This window comes from Giraffa tippelskirchi, chromosome 11 (genome assembly GCF_054371585.1).
Source record: "Giraffa tippelskirchi isolate mGirTip1 chromosome 11, T2T-mGirTip1v1.2.pri, whole genome shotgun sequence".
In the NCBI taxonomy this organism is placed as follows: Eukaryota; Metazoa; Chordata; class Mammalia; order Artiodactyla; family Giraffidae; genus Giraffa; species Giraffa tippelskirchi.
In genome coordinates this window covers 103,631,666-103,648,232 of record NC_137285.1, presented here as the reverse complement: position 1 = coordinate 103,648,232, position 16,567 = coordinate 103,631,666, and the positions used below count along the sequence as shown (strand labels likewise).

The window sequence follows — 16,567 nt, the reverse complement described above, 5'->3', positions numbered from 1 at the left end:
CGCCACACACCTCTCCATTAACTCTTGAACAAACTGGGGCTTATAAGATTTAAGTTCATGCTGCTTGTAAGGGAAAGTGTTTCAAAAGCAGTTGTCTGACTCTAATACCTACATTTTTTAGGAAAGAGAGAGGAAGGAGGAAGGAAAGAGGGAATGGGGAAAAGAGGAAAGAAGAAAGAGAGGGAGAGAGGTCGTGGGGTGAGGTGATAGCCACCAGACCTTGGGCTGGGTACCTGTCATAGCCCATCTGCCGGCAGGCAGTCTTGGCCAGAGCTTCTGTGAAGTTGTCGAAACAGGCGGAGGCCCAGTTCTTCGTGGCGGGATTCAGCACCTGCAGGATGGATCGGTCCCTGGAGAGGCGGACTGGGAGGGAAGGAACACGGGTCAGCTCAGGGCAGGGGCTCATCTGGCTCATCTCCCACAGAATTCATCATGTGACCAGCCCAAACCGTTGGTCCAAACCCTACCGGGAACTGGGGTGCCTCACAGAACACCAACCCTTTCCACCTCAAGGGGAGTTCCTCCTTTTGGCTTTGCCTGATTGAGTCTCATTCTGACAGGAGCTAGGGTGACCAGATGTCCTGGGAATAATCTCCGTTTTGACTTTTGCCCTGGCATAATTATTAGTAGCTCCCCTTTCACTTTTGGGCTTCCCCTGTGGCTCAGCTGGTAAAGAATCTGCCTGCAATGTGGGAGACCTGGGTTCAATCCCTGGGTTGGGAAGATCCCCTGGAGAAGGGAAAGGCTACCCACTCCAGTATTCTGGCCTGGAGAATTTCCTGGACTGTGTAGTCCATGGCGTCTCAAAGAGTTGGATACAACTGAGTGACTTTCACTGTTTAGATGTATTTGCATATATGTATTTGATGGTTGTATTATAAGGCCTTCCTACCTGCGGTTCACACTAGTTCTCCAGTCTGGAAAAACTCAGAGCAACTTTGCTCTTTTTTCCATGTAAGGTCAGAGAGGGGTAGGAGACTGAGAATTGCTATTGGCAGTAGGGTGGCAAGGCTCACAGGCATTTGATTTCTGAGTAAAAAAAAGGAGCAGATACACAGGATGTCACTCAGCCTTGCCCTATAAAAGCCCCCATCACCCGTGTCCTGGGCTGTCTTTTCTTTGCAGAGCCCAAGTACTAGGTTGATCAAGCTGGATTAACCCAATCCAAGGAAGAACATGGGTTTTTATGTTCAAACCATCCTTTGAAGGACCTAGCTCAGCCTTGTTCCATAACGTGTTATAATAAACACTTCTATAATGAATAGCCACCCCTGGTGGCTCAGATGGTAAAGAAACTGTCTGCATTTCAAGAGACTTGGGTTCAATCCCTGGTCGGGAAGATCCCCTTGAGAAGGGAAATGGCAACCCATTCCAGTATTCTTGCCTGGAGAATCCCATGGACAGAGGAACCTGGCGGACCACAGTCCACAGGGTTGCAAAGAGTCATACATGACTGAGCGACTAAGCACACACACAAAATAAATACAAGAATCAATAGCTGGCTAGTGGCTGTATGGTCTCTTTCTAGTCCCCTTGAAATAATAGATGTCAGAGAACAGAGGGAACTCCCTAAGGTCATTCAATTATTCAGCATCCAGGTGTAGCAGGAATGGGGCAGGTTGTTACAACTTCCTGTCCCCTCTGGTCCACATTTGTTCATCAAAATGTACTGTTTGCTACATGCTAAGGGAGTATCAAGGATCCAGTAGACAAGACGTGATCCTGATTTTAAGACTCTTAGAATAGGGAAGGAAGCTGACTAGTCAGGTGGCAGATGCTATGCAGTGGACCAAGAGGACCTGAGCTGACTTCGTGCTCTGCCCACTCCCCTGGCCCCTTGGCCCCTGGACTCACCTGCCACTGGAGGTCCGTCGGGGAGTTTCTTGACGCAGTACTGCTCATCCTCCCCCGAGGCACAGTCCTGGTGGCCATCACACACCTGCTCCCTCGGGATGAAGAGGAGGGGCTGCCCACAGAGGAAGAAGTAATTGTCCAGAATCATCTTGACTGGAAGGCAAGGGCAGGGAAGGGCAGTGAGGGCTGATGGTCAGGCAGGCAGCCCAGGGGCAGGAGAGGCTGTGTTTCCCTGAAAACCTGCTGGGCCTAGAGACAGGCAGATGTGGGTTCTGGGCCCACTTCTGCCACTTAATTGCTGGTGTCCTCAGCCTTCTCATCTGTAAAATGGAGATAATAACACCTGTCCCCATCCCTAAAGATGGCTGAGGAGTCTATCAAGATCACGAGTGAGGAGCAATTCAGAAATAGCCCCCACTCGCTTCTCAACCCCAAGTGCTGGCACAGGGCCTCTGGGGACGGAGGAGACAGCACTGGGCCTGGAGTCTGAAGACCTGAGCGCTGGCTCTGCCACCACCTGGGTGACTTTAGACCAATCGCTTGCCCTTTCTGGTCTTCACGGGGTTGTGGAAAATGAACACTTGGTGGGCTGGTGGTTGTGAAAGTGTCTCATCGCGATCAAGCGCAGTTCTAGGATGAGGTGTTTTTACCTGGGGTTGAAAGACCATTACGAGGTTGGCATTTTGCTTGTTTTGTCTTCTGCCTCCTGCCTTCAGAATCCATTGTTCCTTCTCTGTCTTGGATGATGGGAAGGAGTCTAGTGTTTTTAAGTCCTCAGGAAACAGATATTTCCGTACTTTTCCAAACTCTCCTAGCTCCTCCTGTCTAACTGAACTCTCCTTTGGCCTGAAGCTCCCCTGGACAGCCTAGCATCACCCTTGAGTGACCCTCAGAGTGATGGAAACAAGTGTCATGATGGGCCTGCTTATCGCTGCTAACAGCTTTCCGGGCATTTTCACCCGGAGTCCTGATAATAACTTTAGGAAGTAGGTGCTATCATTAACTCATGTTACAAGCAATGATATGGAAGTTTAGAGAGTTAGGGTTTATTTCTCAAGCCACATGCACTTAGGTGGTGGAGCCAGGATTTCAATTAGTCCGTCCAGCTCCAAAGCTCTTTGCTGGTTCTCCCAGCCTTCCCTACAGGAGCTTAAAATGTGACTTCTTGGTCCTGATGCTCCTGACTTGAGAAGTAAGGGAGAAGGAACAGGTCAGATATTTTCTTGACTTTCAGGTTTTGGTTCATGGTCAGGAGCCAGGGTAAGAAAGGGTCAGTCCTGCCTCCCGGGGGAAGCCAGGATACAGTGTCACCAGTTGAGCTCTCAGAAAACAAATGCTGATGGAGCCCAGCCCAGGAGGGAAGTTCAGGTTACTGCTTCTAGTTGCAGAACCTGGGGGCCCTGGGCTGGAAGTCACTCAGGACCTTCTGGGACAAGGAAAGCTCGACTGTAAATCATGTATTAGTACCTGCCCTGGCTCACCCTGAACCTGGCCCTGTCTGCTCTCTCCACTGTGGCAGGGCACATGGTCAGAGAAGGTCAGCTCATCTTACTATTAGTTTGAGCCAAACAGGCTTAGGACAACAAATCTGCTGATGCCCACCACCACTCTTGGGCCAGCCAAGGTCAAAAGGGTTTGGGTTTATCTGCATCTCATGTCCCAGTGGGGCACTCTGGATGGGTGATGTTTATGTTTTGGATCTGCATTTCCACCACCAGGAGGTGGAAATGGACCTACTCAGTTGGGGGCCTGATTGTCCCGGCCCCTCAACTGCCACATCCCCCTTCTCTGCCTCAGTGCCCAGGTGGAGACTGAGGGGTTGGACCAGATGAGCTCTGAGTGTCCTCCGATGAGGCAGAGGCTGCCCCAGGCTCCTGGAAAGCCGTCCCGGCCTGGTGAGCAAACACATGACCTTGACCTCAGCCCTACACACTGCATGATGACCTCCACTTTTGCACGGCCTGGTTTTTAATCCAAGTACTTTACACACATTATCTCATTGGTTCTCTGATATCGCTCTGATGAAGCTAGGATATTTTACAGGCAAGGCAACTGAGGTTAAGAGACGTTGGGAGACTTACTCAAGGTCACACAGCACCAAGAAGGGGCAGCACCAGGATCCCCATCCCAGGTGTCTTGAGTCCTAGTCAGGTCCTCTTGGCCCTACTTCCTGGGTGAAATCTGTGGTCAGTAGCCTGCTTGGCTATGGTGGGGAATGGCGGTGAGGGCTTAGTCATAGGATGGGGTGTGGGGGAGGCTGAGAGGGACAGGCTCTGGGAATCAGGGCTTGCTTGGTTCACTCATCTTTTGCCCCAGAGTGGCCTGCCTGGGTCACACTGGGTCTTAGGCTCCAGCCACGGTGAAGCCAGAGCTCGAGGTGGGGTGAGGCGCTGCCCTCCTGGGCATCTTCCATAATGCCTCTTCCTTCTCCCCCTTCTCACAAGCAGATGTGCTCCACTCCTCCAGCCCCAGAGCTGCCAGAATTCACTCAGCTCTCAGTTTGCAGACCCGGGAAGGAGGAGGCTGGGGGCAAATTGCCTGAGTGGGTTTGTAACTGGTGCAAACTGTGCTTTCCCGGCAGAAGGAATCATCTGGGACAGAATCCATTTGGGATAGATGGGGGCGGAGTTCATCTCCCCTCCACTCGGAGAGGAAGGCTTAGTTCAAAGCAGGGGTGGATTCAAACCTATATGCGCATCACCTCCCCTTGACTCTGTTGGGGTGGGAGGGGGGAGGGTGGGCAGCGCTGGGAGGTGAGGGCAGGGGACGGGTGGGTGGGAGCTACCCCTTGCTGGGGTGAGGTTGGAGGCCAGATGGGGGCTGGGACTTACTGAGGATGGCCACCACAACGATGGTTGCCAGGCTCAGCACTGCTGCGATGATCGGGATCCCCACTTTTTTGAAGGTCTCCAGCAGGGTGCGGGATTTGCGCAGGGGGGTGACATCTGTAGGGGGAGGGAAAGAGCAGTCAGCCCTTGGAGGCTGCCCCTGCCAAGGGCTACAGCCTCCCCACCCTCTGGCCCTGGGAAAACTTTGGGGACAGTTTTGTTTGGTGCTGGGGTTATTCTTGCAGACTAGGCTCAGCTTCCTCAGCACGTGGACCCCCACCTTCTTTCACTTACCCGGGCTTGTCCATCTTTCCCGGTGCTCCTCCTGCCGTGGCACCTTCCCTTTGTCATGACAGCCTGTCCTAGGATGTTTCACCCTGTCCAGTCTGACCTGTGTCTGCCCCAGGAGAGGCCCGTCCCCTTTCCCTTTACTGTCATGTGACCTCTTTCCTGGGCTTCCCAAGTGGTGCCAGTGGTAAAGAACCTGCCTGTCAATGCAGGAGACGTTAAGAGACGGGATTCAACCCCTGAGTTGGGAAGATTCCCTGGAGAAGGGCATGGCAACCCACTCCAGTATTCTTGCCTGGAGAAGCCCATGGACAGAGGAGCCTGGCAGGCTACAGTCCACAGGGTTGTAAAGAGTCGGACACGACTGAGCACGTGTGCATGCATCCTCTTTCCCAGGTTAACTTTTGACTAGACTCTAAGCTCCAGGTGTGCAGGGCTGCCAGCACAGTACATCCTTGTCCAGTCCAGTGTGCCTAGTGGCTCAGTCATGTCCGAGTCTTTGTGATCCTATGGACTGTAGCCCGCCAGGTTTCCCTGTTCATGGGATTCTCCAGGCAAGAATACTGGAGTAGGTTGCCATGCCCTCCTCCAGGGGATCTTCCTGACCCAGGGATTGAACCCGCGTCTCTTAATGTCTCCTGTGTTGGCAGGTGGATTCTTTACCACTAGTGCCACCTGGCAACAGGATAGGTTATTAATAATGTTAGTGGGTGTTGTTTTTCAAGTTCCAGCAGTGAGTGTTCAAAACTGTCCTCTTTCCTGTGGCCGTGGACATGGAGATATTTTGTTCCTTCATTCATGTGCAATTTCTTCATTGAGCACTTACCTCTGGGGATACAAGGTTGGCTGGTTTTCCCAGAAGTGAATGACTTATTGGGAATTCTTTGATGAGTTCTCTTGTCCAGGGCCAGTGTCTCTGCCTCCCTGATGTTCTCATGGAGAACATCATCATGAAGGGAAGGGTTTTCTTGGTTTATTGTCTATAAAGTTTACTGTTTATAAAGTTAACCAACCCACTGACCTATGAACAGCCTCCCTGACTGCCTCAGTTCCTCTCTTCAGACCGTCCGGCCATCTGCTGCTAGACAGAGCTTCCTAATACATTGCTTTCATCCTGTCATGTCCCTGCTTCGGAACACACAAGGGCTCCCTACGACCTCCATAACTGGACCACACTCTTTTCTGGGCTTTCAAATCCAGTGTAATTTGGCCTCCCTCTCCCCGTCAGATGGATTCCCACTGCTAGTCTTCGCCAGCCCCTGTTCCACATGAGCAGGTTCCCTCCTTGGTCCTTGTACAACCTGTAATCATTTTTAACCTCGGAATCTTCACTTGGCACTGATTTCTCCCTCCTGGGCTCCCTTAATTGTTTTCCGTTTGGCAGTTCCCAGGCTTACTCAGGTGATGGAGCGCTTGTATGTCAGGTCTTCTTTGGGGATACCATGGAATATTGATATGTTAAATTGCAAAGTATAAACTAGGCATCATTTTACCTGCTGAAGATTGTATTGTTTGTGATCTTTATTAACCAATGACCTTGAAATAATAAGCTGTTAAAGTAAGTGGGTTTGGTCATTTCCTTATGAATCTGTGATATTAATTTTTCTCTGCTTACTTTTTTTGCTGATCCAGGCTATAAGGCATAGGTATCAATAATTTAAGGAACTGGAACAAGAGGAAAAACAACCCTCTATATTTGGGAAGGCTTTATTAACTCTTTCTTTCTGCTGTAAATCAGGCAAATACTGCTATTTTCATTTTATATGATATTTTTTGTTTTTATTTTATTCTTTACAATTTAATTTAATTAAAAAAATTTTTGGCTGCATTGCATGGCATGTGGGATCTTAGTTCCCGGACCAGGGGTCAAACCCACATCCCCTGCAGTGGAAGTGCTGAGATTTAACCACTGGACTGCCAGGGAAGTCCCTCCCATTTTCTATTTTACTGGTGAAAACACTTTTGTTCAGGTTGTTCCTCAGCAGCATGGTCAGACTGTAAACTTCATGAGGGCAGGGACATTAGCTGTTGTATTGTATTTATGCTGTAGCTCAATGTCCAGTCCAGGGCCTGGCCCATGCCGGCTCTCAGCGCATTGTTGAAGGAATGAGAGAATGAGTAACTGAATGAGTGAATTAGAGAATCACTGCCATTGGGATTTTAGGTTTGTTGGTTCTATTTCCCCAGAGACTGTGCCTCCTACTTATGTTAATAGAATGAATCCTGGAGATTACACTTGCTCAATAAATGTTTGTTGAATGATGGATGGGTGTCTCCCGTAGCATTTAGCAGTTGGAGGTGGTGGTGAGGGTCCTGCAAGAGGAGTTTAGTATCTACTTGGTAACTGATTGAGGCCGAGGTAGACAAAGGAAAGCCAGACCTGAGCTTACCGAGGCTGTTCAGGGGTTGATTGATCTCACGGTCCTGCAATTGAAGGAAAAACAGTCAGTGAGTTAAGCGAGGGAGCCTCTTAGTCTGGGGCTATGAGCTGAGGGAAGGGCTTTTATCTACATCCTCTTTTCCCTGGTTAAGTCTAAGTTGGAGGGCTTCATGATATCTAAATAATTGGTTCAAAATATAAAAATCAGTTATGTATTCAAATGACCTGGTACAGCAGATTTACTATTTGTAGCAACTAGTTACCAATTATAGAAACAAGGCTGCTGGGCTACTGTGTGTTTTACTGAGTTTCTAAGATGATTTTGCTTTCTTTTATGTTTTTGTCAATCATTTGTCTACTTTTATGGATGATATAATTCTATAGAAACTTGAACAAACACTTCACAAAAGGAGATGCTTCCATGGCCAATTAAGTGCCAAAAGATGCTTGATAGCATCACTCATCAGCCTCATGTAAATTATTATTATTATTTTTACCATGCCACACGGCTTGTGGGATCTTAGTTCTCTGACTGGGGGTTGAACCTAGGCCCTCGGCAGTGAAAGTGCAGAGTCCTAACCACTGGACCACCGGGGAATTCCAGGCCAATGTAAATTCAAACCACAATGAGCCATGTCTACACAGACACCAGAGTGGCTAAAATTTAAAAGCCTGACAATAACAAGTGTTGATGAGAATGTGGAGCAATTGGAAATCTCACATGCTGCTGCTGTTGAGTGTAAATTGGTACAAATATTTTGGAAAAAGGTTTAGCTGAGTTTACTAAAGCTAAACAAATGGCTGTTCTATGAGTCTATGACCAAGAATTAGGGCGAAGAGAAATGAGTACATCTGTCCAGCAAAACACCTGTGTATGAGTCTTTATACTATACCCAAAAATCAATCACTGGTGGAATAGATATGTAAATTGTGGTATATTCATATAATGGAATATAATTCAGCAATAGACAAGAATAAACTAGTGCAAAATGCAAAGACACATGGAGTAATCTCAAAGACATAATAATAATAAAAAAAGAAACTATAGACACAAAAGAGTATTATTTCATATATGTGATTAAAAGGTAAAGTTAATCCATGGTGATAGAAATCATAATAGTGATTATAATGAGGGTTATTGGAAGGAGCACAATGGAGCCTTTTGGAATGTTGGAAAACTGGATCTTGATCTAAGCGTTGGTTACATGGGGGTATATTGTTGTTCAGCCGCTAAGTCGTGTCCAACTCTTTTGCAACCCCATGGACTGTAGCCTGCCAGACTCTCTGTCCATGGGATTTCACAGGCAAGAATACTGGAGTGGGTTGCCAGTTCCTTTTCCTGGGCATGTTTCTCTGACCCAGAGATCGAACCTGAGTCTCTTGCATAGCAGGCGAATTCTTTACCACTGAGCCCATATGCGTAAAAATTCATTGAGTTGTACATTTTAGAGTTGAGTAGTTTACTGAACATATGTTATACTCAATAGAATAAACAGAAACAAAAAGCAACCAGGACACTGAAGTATTTCTTTGAGTGTAGTCTTGTCAACACATGCAAAAATACATACACAAAGACTCTCATGCAAAGTACTTGTACCCTTTCCTGCAAGGCAGAGGCTAGGGGAGGGTGCCACCTAAGTTCATGCTTTCCTGCCTTCCGTGAACTCTCTTTTCTTACTTCCTTTTCCTTGTCCAGCACACGACCTGGAGTCCTTGGGCAGGGCGAGGTCTAGGTCTCCACCTCGGGGCTCACCTGCCCATTGGTTGAGGTCACAGCCATTCCAGAGGAGGTAGGTAAGCTGCAGGTCCCTGGACATTTCCAGCTGGAATTTTCTGAGTCCCATTGGGGATTGAGAGGGACTCTTCTAATGCCTGGGTGGGTGATCTAGGTTAGAAATTGTGGGGTCCCTGGGAGCTGCCTGCTCCCATGGCAGACACAGTCACTGGGAGAAGGAGCTTCTTCCTTTCTTCCTCAACTCTGTGGTCTGCTGTGGGGACTTGCCTGGCTTTGCCCTATCAGGGCACTAGGCCACGGGCAGCTGGGGGATGCAGCAGAGATGGACAAGGCTCTGCAGGGACCGAGTTGAAACAGGGGCTCTGCCTCCTATTAACTGTTAGCATGTGGGCAAGATACTTAACTTCTCTGAGCTTCAGGTGTCCCCTCGGTAGAGTGGGGAAAATGATACCTGCTTCGAAGTGCTGCTGTGAGATATCTACTGGGAAGTGCCTGGTTCACAGAGCAGCTTCCTTCCTGGCTCTTCCACCCTGTGCCTCCGGACATTTGGCTCAGGACTCTACCCTGGGAACTCTCCAGTCAGGTGGTCTCTATTTTTTATTGCCTTTGTGCCGTCAGTGCTTTGCATCTGGCTTGTACCTAGTAGAGGCCCAGTAAATGACTGCTAAATTTCTGGGCTCTGTACTGTAGTTCCTTCTGGGCTATCTCTCCTCCACCATCACAAGGGCCTATGTCAGTAACTACTTCCAGGATGAAGATGAGAACAAATCTGGTGATTCCCCCCCCGCCTTTCTGATAGCTACAGAGTCAGGTAATGTTACCAACAGTAATCTACACACAAACAGCAAGTAACAGTCTACAAAGCTCTTTTGTCTAATTCAGTCAAATACAAAGGTGAAAAGAAATAACACTTGTCTGATAACCACAGTGGTTCAACAGTTAAGTATTAAACAAATATTTGTTGAGGGTCTGTGTTGTACCAGGCACTGCTCTGGGAGCTGCGGATTTAAAGACAAATGAGAAATAATTACAGCAAGGATGGGAGAAGTGCCCAAACAAGATATGTGGGGCCCTGCTCCTGAGAAGCTTGTATCCTGGGATCAGGAGTGGGTGGGGGAGTCAGGGGGAGAATAGGGGAGAGCTGACCTTCAACAGATAAACCCAGAGAAAGTTGGGTGCTATGCCGAGAGTAATGTGGGTGATGGGAGACAGTGCCTGGCTATGTGCTGAGAATGGGAGATCTAGGGAAGAGATCAGCTTAGGGAGGGCCTCTGGTCTGAGGCTTGAATGACCGGAAGTTGCCAGGCAGGCAGGAATAAGCTTGGTGCTGGAAGACAGAATGGAGATCAGTGTGGCTACAGCAAGGAGGGATAAATAGACGGTTGGTGAAAGATTCAACTGTGCTTCGAAGATAAAGACAATGTGTGTGTGTGTTCAGTTGGTCAGTCAAGTCTGACTTTCTGCAACCCCCTGGACTGTAGCCCATCAGGTTCCACTGTTTCTGGCATTTTCCAGGCAAGAATACTGGAGTGGGTTGCAATTTCCTCCTCCAGGGGATCTTCGTGACCCAGAGATGGAACCCGAGTTGACCTGAGTTTCTTGTGTCTCCTGCATTGGCAGGCGGATTCTTTACCACTGCGCCACCAGGGAAGCCCCTGAAGGCAATGTGTGCTTAGTCGCTCACTCATGTCTGACTCTTTGTGACCTCATGGCCTGTATCCCACCAGGCTCCTCTGTCCATGGGGATTCTCCAGGCAAGAATATGGAGTGGATTGCCATGCCCTCCTCCAGGGCCTAAAGGCAATAGGCCTTACTAATAAATTGAATGCTTTTGGGTTTTTAATGAACAGGTAAGAGGGTATGTGCTGAGATGTGGAAGGCTATGGGAGGGGCAGTTTGGAGGGGTATCAAGAACATCCAGTTAGCAGACAGGAATTGCCCTGTCAATTCATTCTTTTTCACGGAGTCTGCCTGCACATAAATGTCTACATCAGTTGAAGTAGGTAGGTTGAGTCTCTTTTGTTTATTATTTCAACAAATATTGACTGTTTGCCTTTGGTGGGTCCAGAATTGTGCTAGAAGCTGAGAGAGAGAAGGAACAAAAGAGGCTTTGAGTCTACTTGCTGGGGCCTTGAATTCCTCATCTCTGAACTGAAGTGACCTTAGTACCCCTGGCTAATTTGCTTTCTGTCGCTATCAACTGAATAGTGGTCATTATACAGAAAAAGCCATACCTTTTAGAAAAACAAAAGAAAAATGGGGGAAAAAGCCTGCAAACTAGAATGATAGAGACTGCGGTTGTTTTGGTCATGACTGCACCCCTGGTGTCTCCTACAATACCTGACACATTGTGGGTATTTAATAAATCCTTGTTGAATGAAAAAATTAAGGAAAAGATTGCAGTTTCAGGGCTCAGTCCCAAGCTAGCCTTGAAGAAGCTGGCTGTTAATTCACACAATAGAATATTATGCTGCAGTCAAAACACACAAACTATAGTGCCACAAAGTAATACGAATGACTTGAGCAATTTCATATTAAAGGAAAAATTAACTCCCAGAAGATTTCATAGAAGACAGAATCTTTTCCAAAAAAAGCAAGGAAATTATGAACATGGGATTCAGGTTGATTCTAGCACCCTTTCTGGCCTATCAAAGATGTACAACTAAGATTTGTTGAATTAATAAACAAAAGAGACTTGCCCACCTACCTCAGCAAGGAGATCTCCTGGTTAGATGTAGGTTATTGTTAAATCCTAGCTTTTGTTTTGGGTGGTAGGTTTATGGAGACTTATTATGTTACTGAAACTAGTGGGTGAGCTATGCACAGTAAGCCCTGCATGGGCCAACGGTGAAAAATGCCATGAATGAAGGATTATGATTTATCCAGGGCTGTGTACCCGAGGGTCAGAGAGAAAAGAAAAATTCAGCCACCTGGCTCTGCTGAGGGTTCAAGGTGTTAAACTCCCATCCTCCTGATGTTCTGTTCTGATTCCCAGGGCCGGGGCAATGGGATGACCCAGAGGGATGGGATGGGGAGGGAGGTGGGTGGGGGGTCCAGGAAGGGGAACACGTGTAAACCCATGGCTGATTCATGTCAATGTATGGCAAAAACTATTACAATATTGTAAAGTAATTAGCCCCCAACTAAAATAAATAAATTTATAAAAAATAAAAAAAATAATAAAAAAAAATTTTTTGTTTTAGATGTGGATCATTTTTAAAAGTCTTTATTGAATTTGTTACAATATTGTATCTGTTTTATGTTTTGGCTTTTTTGGCCTCAAGGCATAGTGGGATTTTAGCTCCCTGACCAGGGATTGAACCTGCTGCCTCTACATTGGAAGGTGAAGTCTTAACCACTGGACCACCTGGGAAGTCCCTGCTACTCGTATGCTGCCCGAGTTCTTCAGTTAGTGGCTCACTCTTTGGTTTTTCTTGAAGCCTCTCTGGCAAACATCTCCAGCACAGAGATCAGAGATGATGGGTTACTAAACTTCTGGCAAGGGCAGCTGCTGAAGGTCAAGGGCATTGGGGATAGTGGGTAGGAAGGTAGGTGTGTTTTAGGCCTACGAATGGCAGCTGAGGAGAATCAATGCCAATGACTTTTCCTAGCAGGATAAAGATGGGGACTCAGCAGCTGCGTTGCCTTTTGGTCCAAAATCAATCCTGAGAAGAGGGAAAGGGGGAGGGGGGAGCTGAGAGATATGGGGACCAGATTAGATCCTGGGATCTGGCCTGCTCCCAATACTGTGGTGGATCCCCGTGTGATCACAGTGTACACAGCTGAAAGGGTCTCTGGACACCATCTCAGGCGACTCCCTTGTTTTCCGAGGAGAAAACTTTCCAGGCAGGGGAATGTCTTGCCTTGGAGTTGATAGAGGGAAGGGGGCTGGGAGGCCACCAAAGACCAGCTGTGTCTCCTTCCGCTTTGCTGGAGGCATCTCTGTTTATCATCAGTTTGAACTCAACTTCTGGCCACAATTGCCACAGCCCAGGCCCAGCCCTGCCCATGCAAAGGCGTTGGCCCTCCTCTTTTGGTTGGGTCACCTGCCTTATTGACTTAGTCTGCCAGTAAAGCCCTGACTCACAGGGCCAGCCCAACCGGTGTCTGACCCAGGGCTCATCCTGGAATAAGGCTCCTGCCGTCTGGAGTAAAACGAAAGGGCAAGAATCCCTAGGGCTCCAGAGACTAGAGGGCATGAGCTGGAGGGAGGTGGGAGGGAGTGGAAGTTATTTGGCTGGAAAACATTATGTTACTGCCTACTGCCTGATTCTCTGAGAGAATCTTCTTACCTTGCTTCTCAATTGGTGGGAGAAAGACATTAACCCAAGACCCGAATATGGAGGCAGAACAACTTATTCTGCAGTTGGGTATTGTTACATATCTTTCATAAATGCCACGAGGATTAAGTACTTTCACAACAACCCTGAGAAATTATCCCCACTTTATACAAGAGAAAACCCAGACTCCTGTAGATTAAGTGGTTGCTATGGCCCCAGAGCAAGTAACAGATCGAGCCCTTGAGGCCAGCCTCTTGGACTTGGTGGACAGTTGTTTTCATTTCCCCACTGTTTCAGGAACCTGTTTGGTTATTGTCAACCGGTACTGGATCCTTCCGATTCTCTACTCCCTTGCAATGAGGTCTAGTTGAATATAATTAGCATGCAATCAACATGTAGAACTTACTCCCAGCATCTCCCCAACCCTTCTTCAGTCTGGAGGCAAACCCACCTCTGCATGGTTCTTGACTCTGCTAAATTGTCCATGAGCAGGGGTGAGAAAACCTTCCTCCCAGACTGAGTCAAGGAAAGGGCCTACTACCGTGCTTGGCACCTGGCAGGAGCTTTATTGATTTACTACCCCTTCTTCCCTCTGTTCCTTTAGCTTTGCACCTTTATCACCTGCTCTCCTTCCTTTATTTACCTTTATTTTGTTTACTCTCCTTTCTTTATTTACCTCAGCCACTGCTGTTTTATTATTTTTTTAACTTCTAGTTTTCCATTGGGGTACAGCTGATAAACAATGTTGTGCTGGTTTCAGGTGGACAGCAAAGGGACTCAGCCATACATATACATGTATCCACTCTCTCCCACACTCCACTCCCGTCCAGGCTGCCACATAACACTGAGCAGAGTTCCCTGTGCTAGACAGTAGGTCCTTGTTGGTTATCCATTTTAAATACAGCAGTGTGTGCATGCCCACCCCAAATCCCTAACTATCCCTTCCCCTCAAGTTCCTGTTGTTTTAGATCCCAAGAAACTCCTGGTTGTATTTAGCTCAGCTCCAAATTACAGATAACTATCTCAGCTGTTTCCCCTTCAGCACAGAGATGATGAATCAAACATAAGGCAGCTCTTGTTTTTAAATGAGGGCGAGGATTAAGTGTACTGTAGGAAAGACAAAGACCCAGTTGGGAGTATGAGTTCTCATCTTGTCCTATCTTCTGACTTGCTGGGTGAGCTTGGGCATGCTCCTCAACCTCTCTGAACCTCAAGATCCTTTCAGTAATTGGGAGCTCTCTTTCAGAGATGATGAAGCAGAGAAGAGGGTAGCTAACCGCACAAGAAAATGGGCACCACCAGGCTAATAGTGAGGCAAAGAAGAAGCAACTGCTCACAGAGGCCAGAAAGCCTTGTCATCTCCTTGGTGTCCTTTCTTTGCCAAGCAGCCTGCCCTTAGACCTCATTTCTCTCTTCTTTTCTGTAATGCTATCTCTTCATTCCTTATTCCAGAAAGAAGTTGGTAAGGGCAGAGCTGGCTGATTGGGGTGTAGAAGAAGGGAGAAAAGCAGGGGTCTACAGAAAGGGGCTTTCTGGCCCTGATCTGGTCTGTGGCAGCTTCAGGCTCCCACGGGGTCTGAAGCCCTGGCTTCCCATGGTCTCCCTGGGAAAACTTAGAGCAGGGATTCTGCTGTTGCTAGGTGATGGGATATACAGGTCCTCTGGGGCTCTGGCAGGTGGCAGCTAGGTTGCTAAGGCTGGTGATACAGTAGGGAGTGGGGAAACCCAGGGGAGGGGGTGGGGAAAGTTCTCTGGGTGAGCCAGGGGACCCAGAGGCTGTTGCCAGTCAGCCTGCAGAGTGGGGCTCAGCCATCGGCTGGCTCAGGGGCTGCTCTGAGGGGCCTTACACTGTTCTGACCCATGAACTTGCATCCCACTCCCAACCTGACGGCAAGCAGTTATATACTGTCCATCTGTGGTCTGATGCCTTTGGCAGGCTGAAACGAGTACCCTCTCTCTTGGGTGCTTCAGCCATGACAGGTAAGGTAAGGAGAGTGGCTGTGAGTGGGGGCTGAGGGATCACAAGTCAAGAGAGGAGGGTGTGAGTGTCCTGAGACGAGCCTGGCTATGAAGCAGTAGCCCTGAGTACATGGAAGCTTCTCAGAAATGACAGATCATGCTGCCTTTCAAGTATTTTCTGAAATGTTAGAGCCCATGTCCAGGCAGAGCCCCCTAGCCCTGGCCACACACAGGTGGATATCCCTGCCCTGTCAAGAAGGGGCCTCTGGATACACCCTTGCTCGCTCTGCCTTAGGCAGAGATGTCTTTATGGCAGCACGCTTTCCTTTGGACTGACCTCAGTCTCAGTTGCTACATTCAAAACCATTTTGCCTTGTACTAAGCCACATAGATGCTGACCTGTTGGCAACTTGAGCTGAGCACCTTGGCCCCATCCCAGCATATAATGGCTCCAGGGCAGGGCCTGGGGCGGAAGGGAGGTGTCAAGTGACCTGCCATTATCCTGTGGCCAGCCTGCTCTTCAGCTGCCATCAATTAAGAATCAGCCTTTGTGTTCAGGCACAGCTCTTAACTCCAGGTAGGGCCAGGGGAGAGGGCAAAGCTGTGACAATTCCTGGTTTACAAGTGAGGAAACTGAGGTACAGAGGCACTGTGGTGTTTTGCCACATGTTGTAAAGGGCTGCTGTGAAGTATCAGTACATGCCTGTTGGGTTGAATCAAACTGAAGGAAGCCGTGGTTCCCCAATGCAGAGCCCTTCCTCCCGCTGACGTTGCTGTTACCTGTCGCTCCTACAAATCCCACCTGAGGTCCATCCTTTGGCCTCAGGAGGAGCAGCCCCTTCTCTGCAGCCTCTCTGAATTCTCTTAGCAATTCTACTTTATTCAGTTTGCTTTCTGATAGTGGCTCCATCCAGCCCACTTTCCCTCCCCTGCAGGGTGTGAGGGGAAGGAAGTGTCCCCACCTTTGCACAGCTGAGAGTGATGCCTGTGCAGTGGGTGAAGGGGACAGGAGAGCTGTCAGGAGGCAGGCCACCCAGACTGACAGGGACCCTTAAGGGTTTGCCTTTGGGAAGAGCTGATGAATCTCAAACTTGGCAGGGTTCCCTAAACCTTGTAATTTACCTGAACTAAGGAACAGCCATCCATGTTGCAGGCCGAGGTTGATAAAAGAACCCCACAAAGTTTATATTGCCTTTGAAAAATCATACTCCCTTTGCTTGTCCTGAATTGTCCTTTAAACTTT

At 48.2% G+C, this 16,567-nt stretch overlaps 1 protein-coding gene across 1 annotated transcript in view; it reads right to left on the bottom strand.

Annotated features, from left to right (window-relative positions):
- The window catches only part of TMPRSS4 (transmembrane serine protease 4), a 118,231-nt gene that overhangs the window by 38,374 nt on the left and 63,290 nt on the right, over nt 1–16,567 (bottom strand). The window contains exons 2-5 of the mRNA XM_081538058.1: nt 7,361–7,394; nt 4,686–4,799; nt 1,855–2,007; nt 234–363 (exon numbers count right to left, since the gene is read on the bottom strand). Coding sequence (XP_081394184.1) covers nt 234–363; nt 1,855–2,007; nt 4,686–4,799; nt 7,361–7,394 — 431 coding nt within the window. The remainder of the gene's footprint in view (nt 1–233; nt 364–1,854; nt 2,008–4,685; nt 4,800–7,360; nt 7,395–16,567) is intronic.